Below are 16,669 nucleotides of genomic sequence, written 5' to 3'. Positions count from 1 at the left end.
TGATTTTTCGCTTAAATGCGTAATAGCAATAACTACAATGTGTACATTTAAAAAATTAAGATCTTACCATCTACAAATTTTTAAGATATTTTTTGTAATTATGTATTATAAAACTGCTGTTTTACAACAACCTGCTTAGAAACTCAAAATTTAAGAAAAAATGTCAACGTCTTGAAATTTAAGGAAATTGGGAAAATAATGAAACCTTGGGTTAAAAATTCAAGACACCAAGAAATAGTCAAGATTTTAAGAAATTAATAATTTGAAAGCTTAGAATTGAAGAGAAAATTGATTAGAATTTGAACAATTTCGAAAGTACGAGTATTGCAAATAAAAAACATAATTTTCAATGTTAAAATTTTGCAAACCAAAAATCGGAGGAAGGAGAGAGATGCAGTCAAAATTGAAATAAAAAAAATCAAAATCTTACAATTTACAAATAACAAAAAAATGTCAATCTTGAAACACAAATATCTAGAGAAAATAAAGAGATCTTGGGTTAAAAATTCAAGACACCGAGAAGTAGTCAAAATTTTGAGAAAATAATCATTCATAAGCTTTACCTTTCAGCCACGGACTAAAAATTCTATTTTTGAGCCTAAACGTTTTTACTTTTACCATGACATTATTGACATTTACCAATGTTGTTTCTTTCTTGTCTTTTTCGTTGCTTTACCAATTTCATTGTAGATCATCAACATTCAACATTTTGCACTACTAACTGCACTAGTTAAATTAATAAACACTTTGGAAAATTTCAACAAAAATTCCAATATATTATTCGAAATAAAAACATATTTTTTATTTTTGATCAGTTGTTATAAAAGACAGGAAATAAGATTTTGTTTTTTTTATTTTTAATGATTTTTCGCTTAAATGCGTAATAGTAATTAAGATCTTACCATCTACAAATTTTTGAGATATTTTTTGTAAATATTATAAAATAAAACTGCTGTTTCACAATAACAACCTGCGGGAAAACTCAAAAATTAAGAAAAAATGTCGTCTTGAAATTCAAAGATCTTGAGAAAATAAGGAGAAAAAATTGATGAAAATTTGAACAATTTCGAAAGTACGAGTAAACATAATTTTCAATGTTAAAATTTTGGAAACCAAAAATCAGAGGAAGGACAGAGATGTAGTCAAAATTGAAATAAAAAAAATCAAAATCTTACAATTCACAAATAACAAAAAAATGTCTTGAAACACAAAAATCTAGAGAAAATAAAGAGATCTTGGGTTAAAAATTCAAGACACCGAAAAGTAGTCAAAATTTTGAGAAAATAATAATTCATAAGCTCGGATTAAAGGAAAATATTAATGATAAATGTCAAAATCTTTACTTTTCAGCCATGGCGTAACAAATCTATTTTTGAGCCTAAACGTTTTTAATTCAATATAATTTTTTTTGACAGAGGTTTGCACCTTCACTTAGCTAGTTCGCAAACTTCTAACTCAGTTTTTTTCCGTTTAAAATGTAGTTTTTCTGCACATATCAAAGATTTTCTCGATAAATAACTTCGCAGACCGACGATTTTTTTTTGATGTGATAGAAAATTGAAAGTGTTTTACAACGATATCAAATAGTGAAGCCTACGATTAATAGTTCCTCAATTTTGAAAAAATCGAAAAAAATCTAGTTTCAAAATCACATCAAATAAGGTTTTTTGCACTTTAGGGCTCCTAGAGACTCGCAAAAATACCTAAAACGTGTGCCAATCTTAGAAAAAAAAACAATTTTATAAAAAGTTGTCGAGCACGAAATAAGGTTTTCTGATTTTTTAAATTCTTTTCTATTAAGAGTATGGAAGCTGAAACCAATCTCAAAAGCTTGAAACACAAAAATCTAGAGAAAATAAACAGATCTTGGGTTAAAAATTCAAGACGAAGTAGTCAAAAATTTAAGAAAGCTCGGATTAAAGATAAATGTCAAAATCTTTACCTTTCAGCCATGGAGTAAAAATTCTATTTTTGAGCCTTAACGTTTTTACTTTTACCATGACATTATTTTTTGCATTTTGCACTACTAACTGCACTAGTTAAATTAATAAACACTTTGGAAAATCTCAACAAAATTATTCGAAATAAAAACATATTGTTTATTTTTGATCAGTTGTTATAAAAGACAGGAAATAAGATTTTGTTTTTTATTTTTAATGATGTTTCGCTTAAATGCAATACTACAATGTGTACATTTATTGCCATATTATGACGCTTAGAGCACAAAGTGCAAAAATCGAACTGCTTCTAAAACGACATGTATTGTTGTAAAACGTAATGGTCGTCTAGAGACCACTTTAACTGTCTTTTGTTACACAAACTACGGTCCTCTAGTTTGAGACTTAAAAGTGCAATAAAATTTTGTATTTACAACAGATAACATTGTTAAATGAGGAAAAAATGTTTGATTAAAAGTAATTTAACAACAAATTTTGTTGTTTTTTAAATGAAATTATCAATTTATTTCGCGTTTTAACCACTTTTCCGTGTAATCTGACGTCAAAAGTCCCTAAGAAAATAATTTCCCAAAGGCTACAAGACGCAATTTCTTTATTTCCCAGAGTGTTACGTAAATTACACAACATGAAAAAATTGGTATTTTTTGCCCTCATTTTAATTCAAATTCTTTGAAAATTGTTAGAAAAAAACATTTCCGTTCTAGTTATTTTCTAAAACATTGAAACACACGTGACACACGTGACCCATTAATGTTTAATATCGAATCAATTATCAGGGACAGGTCACTATTGATGATACAAATGTAATAAAAAACGAAAATAAAATGAAAAGGACGTTAACAATAATGAAATAGAGCATTAAGTGGGCGATAAAATGTTGTAGCATTGGGGTTACTATAAAAACATAATTTGCAAATAAAAAAAACAAGTTTAGAAATTAGAAATTTTTGAGAATAAAACCCTGTTTTTCGAGTGGCGAAAAAACCATTGAATTATTAAAAAATAAAAAACTAAGTAAACACAAACGTTGTGTTTATAAATGTCAACAAGTTATGATTAAATGAACGAAATAAAGCGATCGAAATGTTTATGGAATTTTTTATTTACATTAATAATTCATTGGCACAATTTTTTTCCGAGAAACACTTAATGTATTGTCGTGATTTCAACGTGAAATGTAAAAATCGTGTGTTTTGCATTTCCTCCTAATCAAATTTCACTGCACATCTTTCCCGGAAAAGCCACTAAGGCTATTACTCTATAAATTTACATTGTCTGCAATCCTCCTTCTCGAATGGAAATGTCGGGCTTTTCGTGCCTTGACTTTTCCAACTTCTTTTATTGTTACAAGTTGGAATCTTGGTGTAATTACTTTCTTCCTCATTGATAAAAATTTGTCACAAAGTGAAGGATTGTATAAACAGATTTCTAGAAAGCTTCCTAATTGGGAAAATACAAAAAGTTTCGTTCCAAATTTCGTTAATTCCCACTTTATTAGTTTTTTCGTCGTTGAAACTTTCTTCAATTGTGGGCTTAACACTAATCGCTTTTTATTGGTTCCTCGTCTGTGATTTATTTTATTCTTGTTTAAAATTTGTAAAAAATAATATTAAATTTGGATGGTTTTTTACATAGATTAGTTGAAAAAGCTTCAAGTAATAAATATCCTCCCGAGTGGGGATCATATTTCAGCGTGGATTTAAAAGTTTTAATGAAGCGTAACTCCGCTACAAAAATTTGAAACTCATGTTCCAACTTAGATTACTACCTGAACATTCACTTTGTGAAAAAAAAATGGGAAATTAAATCGTAGTTAGTCTTTTTATGAATCGAGATTGACAGTGAAATATTTCCTTTGTGTGATTAATTAAGTATTGATTTGTGATGAACGACAGGCGGAATTAATTAAAAGTTGGATTTTTTGTGGAGAAATTGAGTAATGGCCCCTTTGTGTTTCTAAATTAATTAATAAAGGCAGGTTATTGTAAGGTTTCTGTTAGGGTGAGTGACTCTATTTCTGTCATTTCCTAAACAAATACATTTTGCTTTTAAGTCTTTTCGTGTTTTTGGGCTGTAAGGCTTGAGTATGAATCGATTTTACATTCGTTTTGTAACGGAATGTTTCCTCTTTTATTGAAATTAGCTTTCGAAATGGGGTTTTATCCGTTTCAAATTATTTTTAGCTGTGCTTTTTCATAGCAGTAAAAAGAAATCTAGTTTTACCAACCTTCATCCCAGGCTTTTGCAACGTTAATTAGAATTTTTTCTAGTTTTGATGAGGTAAATGTTGTTTTATACACATTTTGAGACTTGAAAAAAAAGCCAAAGTCTTAAAATACATCTTAAGAAAATAAAGCAAACTTGAGTCAAGAATTCAAGACAAAAAAAAGGAAAATTAGTGAGAATCCAAAATCTTGAGTCTAATAAAGTTCTTGAAGTGAAAATATAAAAAATGGGAAAAAATGTAAAAACCTGAAAAAAAAATGTAATTTTCAATGTTAAAATTTTGGAAACCAAAAACCGGAGGAAATACAGAGATGTAGTCAAATTTTAAATTAAAAAATAAGATCTTACCACCTACAAATTTTTGACATTTTTGTAAATCTTAGAAAATAAAACTGCTCTTTTTCAATAATAACCTACTTGAAAATTCAAAATTTAAGAGCTAAAGAAAAATGTCAAGGTCTTGAGACTCTTGAGAACTTTTAGGTTAAAAATTCAAGACACCGAGAAGTAGTAAAGATTTTGAGAAAATAATAATTTGAAAGTTCAGAACTTTCAAATGTTGCAAATGTTAGAAAAATAATTTAAAATCTTGAAAAACAAAAAGTTCTTGAAATCAAAACATAAAAAAATGGGAAACAAAACAAAACAAAGACCTGAAAAAAACAAACATAATTTTCAATGTTAAAATTTTGAAACACAAAAACCGGAAAAAATACTTAGATATAAAAAAAATTGAATTAAAAAAAAGTCATTCTCATTACCATTTAAATGTTACAATTTTTTTATATATTTTTTTTGTAAAAGTTTTTTTATCGTTTTACGATAACCTACATGAAAACTCAAAATTTAAGACCTGAAGAAAAAATGACAAAAATAAATAATTGTTGAAATAAAAATATAAAAAACGAGAAAAGAAAAAACCCTAAAAAAACCAAATTTTCAATGTTAAAATCTTGGAACTCAAATCCGGAAGAACTACAAAGTCAAATATGGAATTTAAAAAAAAAATCAAAATCATACTATGTAGTTACAAAATTTTGAATTTTTTTGTGAATCCTGAAAAATAAAACTGCTGTTTTATAATAATAACCTCCTTGAAAACTCAAAATTTGAGAGCTGAAGAAAAAAATGTCTTGAAATACAAACATCCTAAGAAAATAAGGGATCGTATTAAAAAATTAGAGGATTAAAAACAACGAAAAGTAGTCAGTATTTTGAGATATTAATAATTTATAACTCCAGAAATGAAAAGAAATTGAATAATTTCTATAGTATTGCAAGTAAAAATTAGAAGTCTTAATGTAAAATCTTGAAAAATAAACAGTTCTTATAATAACATGATACAAAAAAGAAAAAAAACCCTAAAAAAACATAATTTTCAATCTTGAAACCCAAAAACTAGAGGATATACAAAGATGTAGTCAAATTTGAAATTGTTTTGAATGTCTTGAAACACAAAAATATCGAGAAAATAAAGAGTTCTTGAAATCAAAACATAAAAAATGAGAAACAAAGTAAAGACCTGAAAAAAACAAACATAATTTTCAATGTTAAAATCTTGAAACCCAAAAATCGGAGGAAATACTGAGATGTAATCAAATTTGTTTTTTTTAAAGTCGTAATATCTTACCATTTACAAATTACAAATTTCTTATATATATATTTTTTGTAAAAAATTGCTGTTTTAGTCAAATATGAAATTAAAAACAAACAAAATCTTACTAGTTGCAAAATTTTGAATTTTTTTGTAAATCTTGGAAAATAAAACTGCAGCTTTGCAATAAGAATTCAAATTTTGAGAGCTGACGAAAAAATGTCAGTCTTGACGCACAAACATCCTCAGAAAATAAGGGAACCTTGGATTAAAAATTAGAGGATTAAAAACACCGAAAAATAGACAAGATTTGAGAAATGAATACTTTGGAAGCTCAGAATTAAAATCGAACATTTCGATAGTATTGCAAGTATAAATTAGAAGTGTTAATGTAAAATCTTGAAAAATAAACAGTTCTTAAAATAACAAAATATAAAAAACCCTAAAAAAACATAATTCTCAATCTTGAAACCTAAAAACCAGAGGAAATACTGAGATGTAGTCAAATTTGAAATTAAAAAAAACAAGATCTTACTATTTACAAATTATAGAAAAATGTCAATGTTTTGAAACACAAAAATCTCGAGAAAATAAAGAGATCTTGTGTTAAAAATTCAAGACACCGAAAAGTAATCAAAATTTTGAGAAAATAATAATTCATAAGCTCAGATTAAAGGGAAATATTAATGAGAATTTGAACAATTTCGATAGTGACTCAAGCAAGAATCAGAAATTTTTATTTAAAATGAGAAAGAGTTTTTGAAATGTCAAAATTTTTTGACAGATAGAATTTTTTAAACATTTTTTTCATGTTCCTGGTATCTTATCTTATTTGAAATTTTTCTCTGGGGCGCGAGTTCTGACATGAAAAAAATTTACATAATTTTCAATGTTAAAATCTTAGCCAAAAACCTTAAAATTAAAAAAAAACAATATCTAATTTTTGTGAAAAAACGCTATTTTTGCCAACTTTGCAGATTTTACTAATTTTGTCTCATACACACCCACTTAAATTAAATCCTTCATTTGATCCCTCGTAACCCTTGACATCAAAATCAAATTTATGAATCCCCCAACCCGACCTTTCCCTAAAATGCCACCCTACAATAAAACCTCATTGCCCTAACATTTACAGTAACAACCGGCTCGTTCCGCTCGACATCCGCAACCCCCGACCCCGACTCGTCCATCCAAAAGGCCTTAGCATGGTTAATAACCCAACGCGACGTGACTTGGGGTTGGCGCAACGACACCCCCAAAGCCGTCACCGCTCTCCAACTCGTTTCTCACGACGATTTGGCCTCACCTTTGCCCACCCCCGTCGAAATGCAACTCTCTAGCAAACAATTAGAGATCGAGATTGTGATTCTGTTGTGGCGACACCACGAGGTCCCCATTACGCCCCCCAAATTGGCCCAGTATGCCTTGGCGTTGAGCACGCTGTGTCAAGACCCGAGGCAATTCCACGGGCATGATCTCATCGGGGCCATGCAGCATCATGAGGCTGTGCATGATCTGGATTTTGCTTATGCCACGTTGGCGGCCTGCAGCTCGAGGGCGCATGTGAGGAAGAAGCAGATTAGGCGGCTGCTGGACATCGCAAACACGGCCAAAGACCACAACATTGGTAAGTTAAGAAAGAAAAATTGAGAGGAATTAATTAATTCAATTCCAGATACAGTGGCAATGACAATTTTGGCCTTGCGATGTATTGTGAAGGACCACAGACACAGAAATTTGCAACACTCGTTGAGGAGGCCCAGTATTAGTCTAGCAAGACAGCAGCAACCAGATGGGGGCTTTGGAAATTTGTATAATACAGCTTTGACCATGCAAGTGAGTTTTTTCGACTCGGCTTCGCCTCGGCCTAATTATAACTTTGTAAACTGAACTGATAGATTTTACTTTTTTGACGTCTTGGTGAAAAACTCCGTAACAAGAAAAGTACTAGAATCGTATGCCACAATTTGGAAATTACAGTAATTTGAAACATGTTGGGTTGGTATCGCGAGACAGTGTTTTGACAGAATTTTGAATTTTTGTAAAAGTTTTAAAATATGGAAAACTGCGCCTCAGTGTTGCCACCAGATCTGGTGATTTTCATGTTAGTCTGGTGATTTGGTGAAAATTTTTATAAAAATTCCATCTGGTGATTTTTTCGGAAATGAAAAATACTGTTTTTCGAGCATTTTTTACGTTTTCAACCAGAACCTTGTTTATATCAAGATTTTTCAAAAAAGTCGAAAAACCACCAAAATGGTTAAAAATTGTTTGTTTTTTAACAAAATTTTACTAGACAGGATCGAAAATGACAATTTATTTTTATTTTTTTCGAATACCTTTTCAGTTAGAAATACAATTAGGTATATCGTTTAAAACAATCCAAAAATTCAACAAATTCGACCAAAAAACGGCGTTATTTTTGCACGTTTTTGCGATAAAAACAAAGTAAATTCTAAAAATTTTGTTGAAGCAGGCCAAAAAAATTGAATCAAAATTAATTTGGAAAAACTTGTCCAAACAAGCTTAAAAATCACAAAAACAATTGATATTAGTGTTATTTTGTTTGTTTTTAAGTGATTTTTGAGCAAAATAAGACAAAAACAAGCCGATAATTTTTTAAGCATGTTTCTCTACTACAGTCTCAATTTTTTTGCGAGATTTTTCTAAAACGAACTGAAAAATATTAAATATTAAGTCGAAAATTACATAAATTGTGCTATTCTTGAGCGTTTTAGCATGTTTTTCAGCTAGAAACTCAATTATTTCGCAAAATTGGTAAAAAAACAAGCCAAAAAATACAGAATTAGGCCAAAAAATGATAAAAAAATGATGTTCAAGCAAATTTTTACGCTGAAAACTCTGTTTTTTCGCGAGAGTTTACCATAGCGTTTCAAAAATCACTAAATTGTTATAAAAAAAGATTATATTACGATATATTTACTAACTCTTAAGCTTTCACTTGATTATTTCGTTAAATTTTCTTGAAGAAAATATAATCGAAAACCACCAAATTGGTTAAAAATAGTTCTATTTGTATTTTACAAGATATTACTAAACAGAGTGGGAAATGACAACTTATTTTAGTTTTTTCGAATGCTTCTTCCGCTAGAAACACAATTATTTTGCACAATAAAATAGCCCAAAACGGCGTTTTTTGTCGTTTTCGAGTGTTTAAGAATATTTGTGAGAGATAAAAACACAAAAGAGTTCGAAATATTGCATTGAAGCAGGCTAANATTTTTTCAAAAGACTCGAAAAACCAAATTGGTTACAAATAGTTCTGTTTGTTTTTTTTTACAAGATTTTACTAAACAGGATCGAAAATGACAATTTATTTTTGTCTTTTTCGAATACTTTTATAATTATTTCGCAAAATTGGCGAAAAGCACAGAAATAAAATAATTTTTGTCTTTTTCAAAAGTTCAAATAGATTTTTAAGCTGAAAACTCTGGTTTATCATGAGAGTTTGCCGTAGCATGTCAAAAATCACTAAATTGTTAGAGATTACATTATGATATTTTTACCTAACTCTTAGGCATTAATTTGATGATTTCGTCAAATTTTTTCGAAGAAAAAAATAATTGAAAAACACCAAATTGGTTGAAAATTACAACTTATTTATGTCTTTTTCTTATTATTTTGCAAAATTTTGTTAAAAACAAGCCACAAATTCGACAAGACAGCCTCCTAAAAACGGCATTTTTGGCCTTTGTCGAGTGTTTAAGCATGTTTTTGAGAGAAAAACACAAAAAGTTTGGAATATTGCGTTGAAACAGGCTGAAAAATTAAAAATTAAATTAATTAAATCGAAATTGATATCATTTTTTAGCTTGTTTCGCCCGACTTACATACTTCATTTTTGAACTATCATCAGAGGTTCATTTATTTTGCAAAATCTCCAATACGCCTAAAAATCACAAAAAGGATTGATATGTTTTTCAGCTAGAAACTCAATTATTTCGCAAAGTTGGTAAAAAAACAAGCCAAAAAATACAGAATTAGGTCAAAAAATGATATAATTTTTCCTTTTTCCAATGTTCAAGCAAATTTTTACGCTGAAAACTCTGTTTTTTCGCGAGAGTTTGCCATAGCGTTTCAAAAATCATTAAATTGTTATAAAAAAAGATTATATTACGATATATTTATCTAACTCTTAAGCTTTTATTATTTAACTTGATTATTTCGTTAAATTTTCTTGAAGAAAATATAATCGAAAACCACCAAATTGGTTAAAAATAGTTCTATTTATTTTTTTACAAGATATTACTAAACAGAGTGGAAAATGACAACTTATTTTAGTTTTTTCGAATGCTTTTTCCGCTAGAAACACAATTATTTTGCAAAATTTTGTCAAAAACAAGCCACAAAATTCAATAAAATAGCCCAAAACTGCGTTTTTTGTCGTTTTCGAGTGTTTAAGAATATTTGTGAGAGATAAAAACACAAAACAGTTCGAAATATTGCATTGAAGCAGGCTAAAAAATTACAAAATTAAATTGAAATTGACTTTGTTCCACTGGATTTAACTGGTTTTTGAACAAAAATAAGCTGAGAAACCACAAAATTTGGCCACGATTTGTTAGATTTCGCTAAAATAAACTCAAAAATCAAGAAATTAAGTCTAAAATTATATTATTTTGCATTTTTTTCCGGCGTTTTAAGCAAAAAAGGGAGAAACCACAAAATTTGACCGAAAATGCTTTTAGCACGTTTTTGTACTAAAATCTCAGGTTTTTCGCCAGATTTCGCTAAAGCAAACTAAATAATCAAGAAATTAAGTATTACATTATTTTGCATTTCTCGAGCGTTTTAGCACGTTTTTCCAGCTAAAAATGCTATTATTTCGCAAAATTTTGTTGAAAACAAGCCGAAAAATCACAGAATTAGGCAGAAAAGCATATCATTTTTGCTTTTTTTCAAAAGTTTGAGCAGATTTTTATGCGTAAAAATGCGTTTTTCGCGAGATTTTGCCATACAAATCGTAATCTGGTGAAAATTTTGCAAATTTTTCAACTCCGATCTGGTGAATTTGATGTTTTTGATCGGGCAACACATGTGCCATGGAGAATGCCATGAATAATATTACCAACACATTCCACATCAAATACGCGGTGCGATCGAAAAAAAAAATATATAGAGTAGGTGACGATTAATCTTCTACAGTTGGCAACACCATTACCATTTTCATCTTGTACAGCGTTTTTGTAATAACTTGCAAGAATAAAAATTTTCTGCTCTAAAGTGAACATTATTTCACTCAAAATGAATAAAACACAAACTTGTCAAAGTTTCGTCTGACATTTGATGTCAAAAATCAGGATTATAATCTGAAGGATTATAATCACCGCCTACTATAATTTATTTATTTTTGTCGATCGCACGACAATTTTTGGAGGTTAGGATACATCGACTAACACTCAAATTATTATCTTAAATGAAATGGTTAATAAAGAAATACATAACTGTATTTATTTAGTTGTTATATTCCATATTACATTTTTTCAAGACATTCCCACTAAAATGTACTTTCCCGCGAAATTTCAAAGGGCGGAAGATGTCGGAAACCTAATTACTTTTCAGTCACTATTCTACAGGGTGCGCCAGAACTCGCGCCCCAGAGAAAAATTTCAAGTAAGATGAGATACCAGGAACATGAAAAAAATGTTTAAAAAATTCTATCTGTCAAAAAATTTTGACATTTATTTTTTGAAAATTTTACATTTTTTATGTCTATTTAATGATACTGATGATCTTGTATGTTTTTTACGATTATTTAATAAAAGTACAAAAATTTTGCCAATAAAAGCCACAGATAAGATTATACAGAGTTACAATTTAGGATACAGCTTCCTTGTTTCCTCTTTTAATAGCCTATAGCAAAAAAACTTGGAAAACTATTTTTTCAACAGAAATAAATAGAGTCAAAGTGCAAAATTTAAACTCTCATAACTTCGAAATTTTCATAGATTTAATTTTTTTTAACATTTTTTCCATGTTCCTGGTATCTTACCTTATATAGAATTTTTCTCTGGGGTGTGAGTTCTGGCGTACCCTGAATATTATCTAAACCATACAAATTTCAGGCCCTCCAAGACATGACTGAGGCAAGTTCCCACTGGAACAAAACCGCTGCAAAGTCATACATCGAGTCCCGCCAGGACCCCGACGGTGCGTTCACCGACCCCGGCCTGACCTCCGAGGTCATCCTCGCCTTAACCAATCACGGCCTAGGCTCAATCCGCAACCTAGACTGCGGCAAACCCGACGGCGACCTAGAAAACCACGTCGAAATCGACGGTTTGACAAAATCGCTCTCAGTCCACGGCAACGACTCCGAAATCCGTAACGTGACCGTCACCTACACCCTCTGGGTCGGGTCCAACATTACAGAAAACTGCACACTCGCCATCACCGCACCTCGGAACACGTCTTTCTACGCCGTGATGCAGATGGCCATGGAGCTCGACCCCCACTTCACCTTCGAGGCTTCCGAGTGGCCCAATGGACACTACGTCCACACTTTGGCTGGGTTTAAGGAGGAACCGATGGGCTATAACTATTGGTTGTTGTATCGGCTGCCGGAAGTACCCGATCCCAGCGCTCCGCCAGCCAATCAGCTCGTCGCTCCAGTCGGTACGTCACTTTCCCCCACCTATACAGCGAGTTAGTAAAGTCCATTATTCACCTTTGAACATTAAAATTTTATACGTTGTTCCAACGAGTTGAAAAAGTCCATTAGTGACCTTTAAATGGAAAAATTAATTTTTTTTTTATAGGACATTGATATACTAATCTAGTCCATCGCCTAAAATTATTTTCAACTATACAGCGTGTCTCAAAAATAAGTTACAATACAAACTTGTGTTTTTTTAAATGAAACACCATATGTTCCTTAGCGTTTTTAGATGTAGATTTTTATGACAATGTTTTAAGCTAAACTTTTGTTGGTCGATTTTGCTTAGTTTTAAAAATAAGACGTTTTTTTGATACTTTAAAAATTTATTACACAAAAACTAAGACAGCTAGAAATTTTTTTTCTTACTTCTGCAAAGAAGAAAGTACAGAATTTTAAGCTGTAGCAATTTTTTAGAGAATAATGGATTCAGTTTAACACAAATGTGATTATTAAGTGATATTTCTTACATCTCTTGTGCTGAAACAATAATAATTATTTATTGAACTTTTAACAAACGACTTTATTTTTTTATCTTTGCAAATGCAACACACTAAAAAAATGTTACAGCCTTATAGCTTGTACCTTCTTCTTTGCGGTAGTAAAAAAAATATTTCCAGATGTCTTAGTTTTTGTGTAATAAATTTTTAAAAAGTGCATGTTTTCGTCAAAAAAATCGTTTTAGTTTTAAAACTAAGCAAAATCGACCAATAAAGGTTTGGCTTAAAAACATTGTCATAAAAATCTACATCCAAAAACGCTAAGAAACACATTTCATAAGTTTGTTTTGTAACTTATTTTTGAGACACGCTGTACAATTGAAAATAATTTTAGGCGATGGACTAGATTAGTATCTATCAATGTCCTATATATTTTTTTTTCATTTTACCATTTAAAGGTCGCTAATGGACTTTTTCAACTCGCTGGGACACCTGTATAGGCATTTAATAAATACTAATCTAGTGCCTCAACTATACAGCGTGTCCCAAAAATAAGTTACAATACAAACTTGTGTTTCTTTAAGTGAATCACTATATGTTTCTAGGCATTTTTGGATGTTTTTAAGTTGAACTTCTTATTGGTTGATTTACTTAGTTTTTAAAATAAGTTGGTTTACTTGACGAAAACAAAGTACGAACTTTAAGACTACAGCATTTTTTTAAAGTATTTCAGTCGAAAAATTAAAAAATGTAGAAGTTTGTTTAAAGTTAAATAATTCAAAAAATTAAATAAAACATTGAATTTTTTATTTTTTCTCTAATAGATTGATAAAATATCTATCTAAAAAATAAATTTTTAGTGCCTAGAATTGTTAAATTAAAAGATAAATGAAAAATAAATATGATAATTGAGTGACATTTTGGCTATTGAAATGTTTTCATTTTGTTTATTATCTTTTTAGTTATTAATTGTAGGCACTTAAAAAGAAATGTTTTTGTAAAGATAATTAGATAATCTCTAAGATGCAGAAACAAAAAATAGGGTGTTCCATTTAAATTTTTTATGTTATTTAAGGTTGAACTATACTGAATAAAAAAATAAATCGTTATTTAAAAATTCTGAAAAAAAATTCATAATTTTTTGATGGCCTTAGCAGCAATATACAGGGTGATTCAGCTTAAATGACCCATTAGACCCATCTTGGCAGACAACCTATAATACACAAAGCAATTATTTCTTGATTCATATTCGAATTTTGAATCGAAAAATATCGTTCTTTGATTCTCGATATCTTGAAAATTTAATTTTGAATCAAGGAATAAGTGCATAATGTATTATGTGTTGTCTGAAAGGAGGGGTCAGGTGGGTCATTTAAGCTGAATCACCCTGTATATAAATTTGAAATTTTTTGTCCGTGTCGTTTTAAAATAAATTTAAAAAACCTCTATTTTTGGCCATTTTATTTTTTATAAAAAAACTGTACGGCAGAATTTTTTGATTTATTTTTGGCGTATTGTAGATTACCTAGTTATGTTACTGTATTTTTTCATGCAATTTAAATGATGCCTTTTTTCATGAAAAAATGAAAACTATTGAATTTTGCAATTGGTTACAAATAGTCAAAATGAGATAAAAACTGTGTTACTGTGTGTGTGAGGTACTTTTTTAATTCAAAAACAACATCCAATTGTAAAAAAACCCATTTGTTTACTGTATTTCTTAACTAACTTTTTATGTACATACAAGTGCAACACATTAAAAAATTGTTACAGTCTTTAAATTTGTACTTTTTTCTTTGCAGTTGTAAAAAAATTCTAGCTGTCTTAGTTTTTGTGTAATAAATTTTTAAAAGAGTATGTTTTCGTCAACAAAATACAAGTTCGCATTGTAACTTATTTTTGAGACATGCTGTATAGTTGAAAATAATTTCAGGGATGCATTAATTTCGTATTTATCCATTTTCTATATATTTCAACAAGGTCAATATGGACTTTACAAACTCACTGGGACAGCCTGTATGTTACTAACTGGAAATTTTCAGGAGTCGACGATTTACTTATCGACGAAGGAGACCATTATTTGTTCTGGTACAAAAAATTGTAAGCTTAAGCACAAGTATCATGCTTCTGTACGCCATTTTGTTTCGTGTGACTTATTTTGCAAATTTTACTGTATAGAGGGCGTTTTTGGACATATGATAGAATTGTATCATCTCGGACTGTTTTATACTGTAGGTCACAACAATACAGTGTTTTCTTTTTAATCTTTAGATAATAAGTAATACACTATAGGTGTGGTAATAATAACAAACAAAATAATAATGCATTTTGAAGGGACAATATATCTTTGTGTGACATCTTTTTTATATGTAGCTTAGGATTTGATTATTTATTCAATTGTTAATATGGCAAAAATTGTTAAAAATTCTTTATTTTTGTTAAATTTGGCTTAAAGGGATTACTAATAAACACTTAAATACATTACTCTTGTTTATCTCTTGCTATTAACACAAAAATAAATTCCTTTATTAAACAATTAACACAGGCAATTAAAAATTATACTTAATTATTTCGCTCCGGCGACGACTCGTCACTGGACATCACTATGGCGTTGTCGTCGTCGAAATCCTCATCTTCCAGGGAATCCCACGGGACGAAATCCTCATCATCTTCATCATCAAGATCATCCGTGTCATCTATAAAAAAACAAAACTTTTCGATTATTACTACCTGGAAAAAAGACAAAAGAACAATTCAGTCAGAATCTTATCAGTGACTTAAAACTTTGGTTTGTACTTTGTACCAACATAGCAAAAAAATCGCAACTTTAGTGACTAATTTCGTCTTGTTATCTTATGTACGTATTATTATCAAAATGTAAACAGATAACAATTACATTCTGTAATAAAATAGAAATCGAAACTAAATCAGTTACCGAAAAAGTCATCTTCTTCCAGCTCTTCATCGGTGGGGGGCAAAAACAGCACAACTTCAGAGGGCAGTTCAAAATCATCCAAATCATTAAAAAAATTGTCTATAACCAAACCATTATCATAATCCTCGTCCATCAAATCATCACTACTTAATGTGTCCCACCCGGGATTTCTAATAAATCCCCCTGCCCCCATCATCACTGACACTTATTGCTCACTTTTCTTCTTTTTGAGTGACTTGATGTAGATTTTCTTACCGTCGATTCTCACACTTTTCAATTCTTTAACACCGGAGATACTATCAAGCTCGACAGTGCACCAACGTCGAGATTTCTACAATTCACAATTCAGGAGCACAACACAGGAAAATTAATTAATTACTCACCTGTCGCGGTAAAACCACTTTAATAATCGAGGAATGCAAGTCTTTTACTTGTTGCTCATCGACAATCTTAACAGGGAGACGCAAGTAAAACTTTAGACAGTTTTCATCCGAAATGCTGGAAAATGTCAATTCTAACCTCAAATTCGGAAAAGTGCAAAAATTGTAATAAAACTACGCCCCGTGCCCTGAACACACCTTGTAATAAACTAATAACAAAAACTTACCCCATTATTAGCAAATATGGCAAGAAACCACACTTTTTTGCCCTTTAAACATGAGAGAAAAATGAAAAAAAACAAACGCGAATCGCACGATTGTGGCGCCCTCAGTAACATCCGTCACGTGTTTTTGGGCAAAATAAATTGTGTCATTTAATTAAAATCAAATTTCGGGGTGGTTTTTCACGTTAGGTTTGTTTTTGGGGCGGAAGTAAATTTAAATCGGGCAAGAAATATTA

General features: G+C 30.1%; 2 protein-coding genes across 4 annotated transcripts in view; one reads left to right on the top strand and one right to left on the bottom strand.

Annotated features, from left to right (window-relative positions):
* Positions 1-15,375, top strand: part of LOC123008526 (uncharacterized protein CG3556) — a 16,131-nt gene extending 756 nt beyond the window's left edge. Inside the window, exons 2-5 of the mRNA XM_044404369.1 lie at positions 6,914-7,405; positions 7,454-7,614; positions 11,865-12,414; positions 14,937-15,375. Coding sequence (XP_044260304.1) covers positions 6,914-7,405; positions 7,454-7,614; positions 11,865-12,414; positions 14,937-14,998 — 1,265 coding nt within the window. The 3' untranslated portion in view covers positions 14,999-15,375. The remainder of the gene's footprint in view (positions 1-6,913; positions 7,406-7,453; positions 7,615-11,864; positions 12,415-14,936) is intronic.
* LOC123008527 (phosphopantothenoylcysteine decarboxylase subunit VHS3-like) lies at positions 11,797-16,587 on the bottom strand. Of its 3 annotated transcripts, none has more exons than XM_044404372.1 (5): positions 16,437-16,587; positions 16,213-16,327; positions 15,830-16,160; positions 15,457-15,590; positions 11,797-12,433 (listed from the first exon to the last, which is right to left on the bottom strand). In XM_044404372.1, the coding sequence occupies exons 3-4, from the start codon at positions 16,023-16,025 to the stop codon at positions 15,457-15,459; spliced, it is 330 nt and encodes a 109-aa protein (XP_044260307.1). In that variant the 5' UTR covers positions 16,026-16,160; positions 16,213-16,327; positions 16,437-16,587; the 3' UTR covers positions 11,797-12,433. The 3 variants fall into 3 exon arrangements, with proteins under 3 accessions (XP_044260307.1, XP_044260306.1, XP_044260305.1); XM_044404371.1 differs by lacking the exon at positions 11,797-12,433 and adding an exon at positions 15,308-15,395; XM_044404370.1 differs by lacking the exon at positions 11,797-12,433 and having other exon boundaries at positions 15,372-15,590.
* Between the last annotated feature and the right edge of the window lie 82 nt (positions 16,588-16,669).

This window comes from Tribolium madens, unplaced genomic scaffold (assembly GCF_015345945.1).
Source record: "Tribolium madens isolate multiple individuals breed KSU strain unplaced genomic scaffold, Tmad_KSU_1.1 Scaffold_71;HRSCAF=194;Tcas5.2_LG6, whole genome shotgun sequence".
NCBI classification, from domain to species: Eukaryota; Metazoa; Arthropoda; class Insecta; order Coleoptera; family Tenebrionidae; genus Tribolium; species Tribolium madens.
The sequence above is the reverse complement of the archived record's forward strand: the minus strand, read 5'-3'. Positions and strand labels throughout refer to the sequence as shown.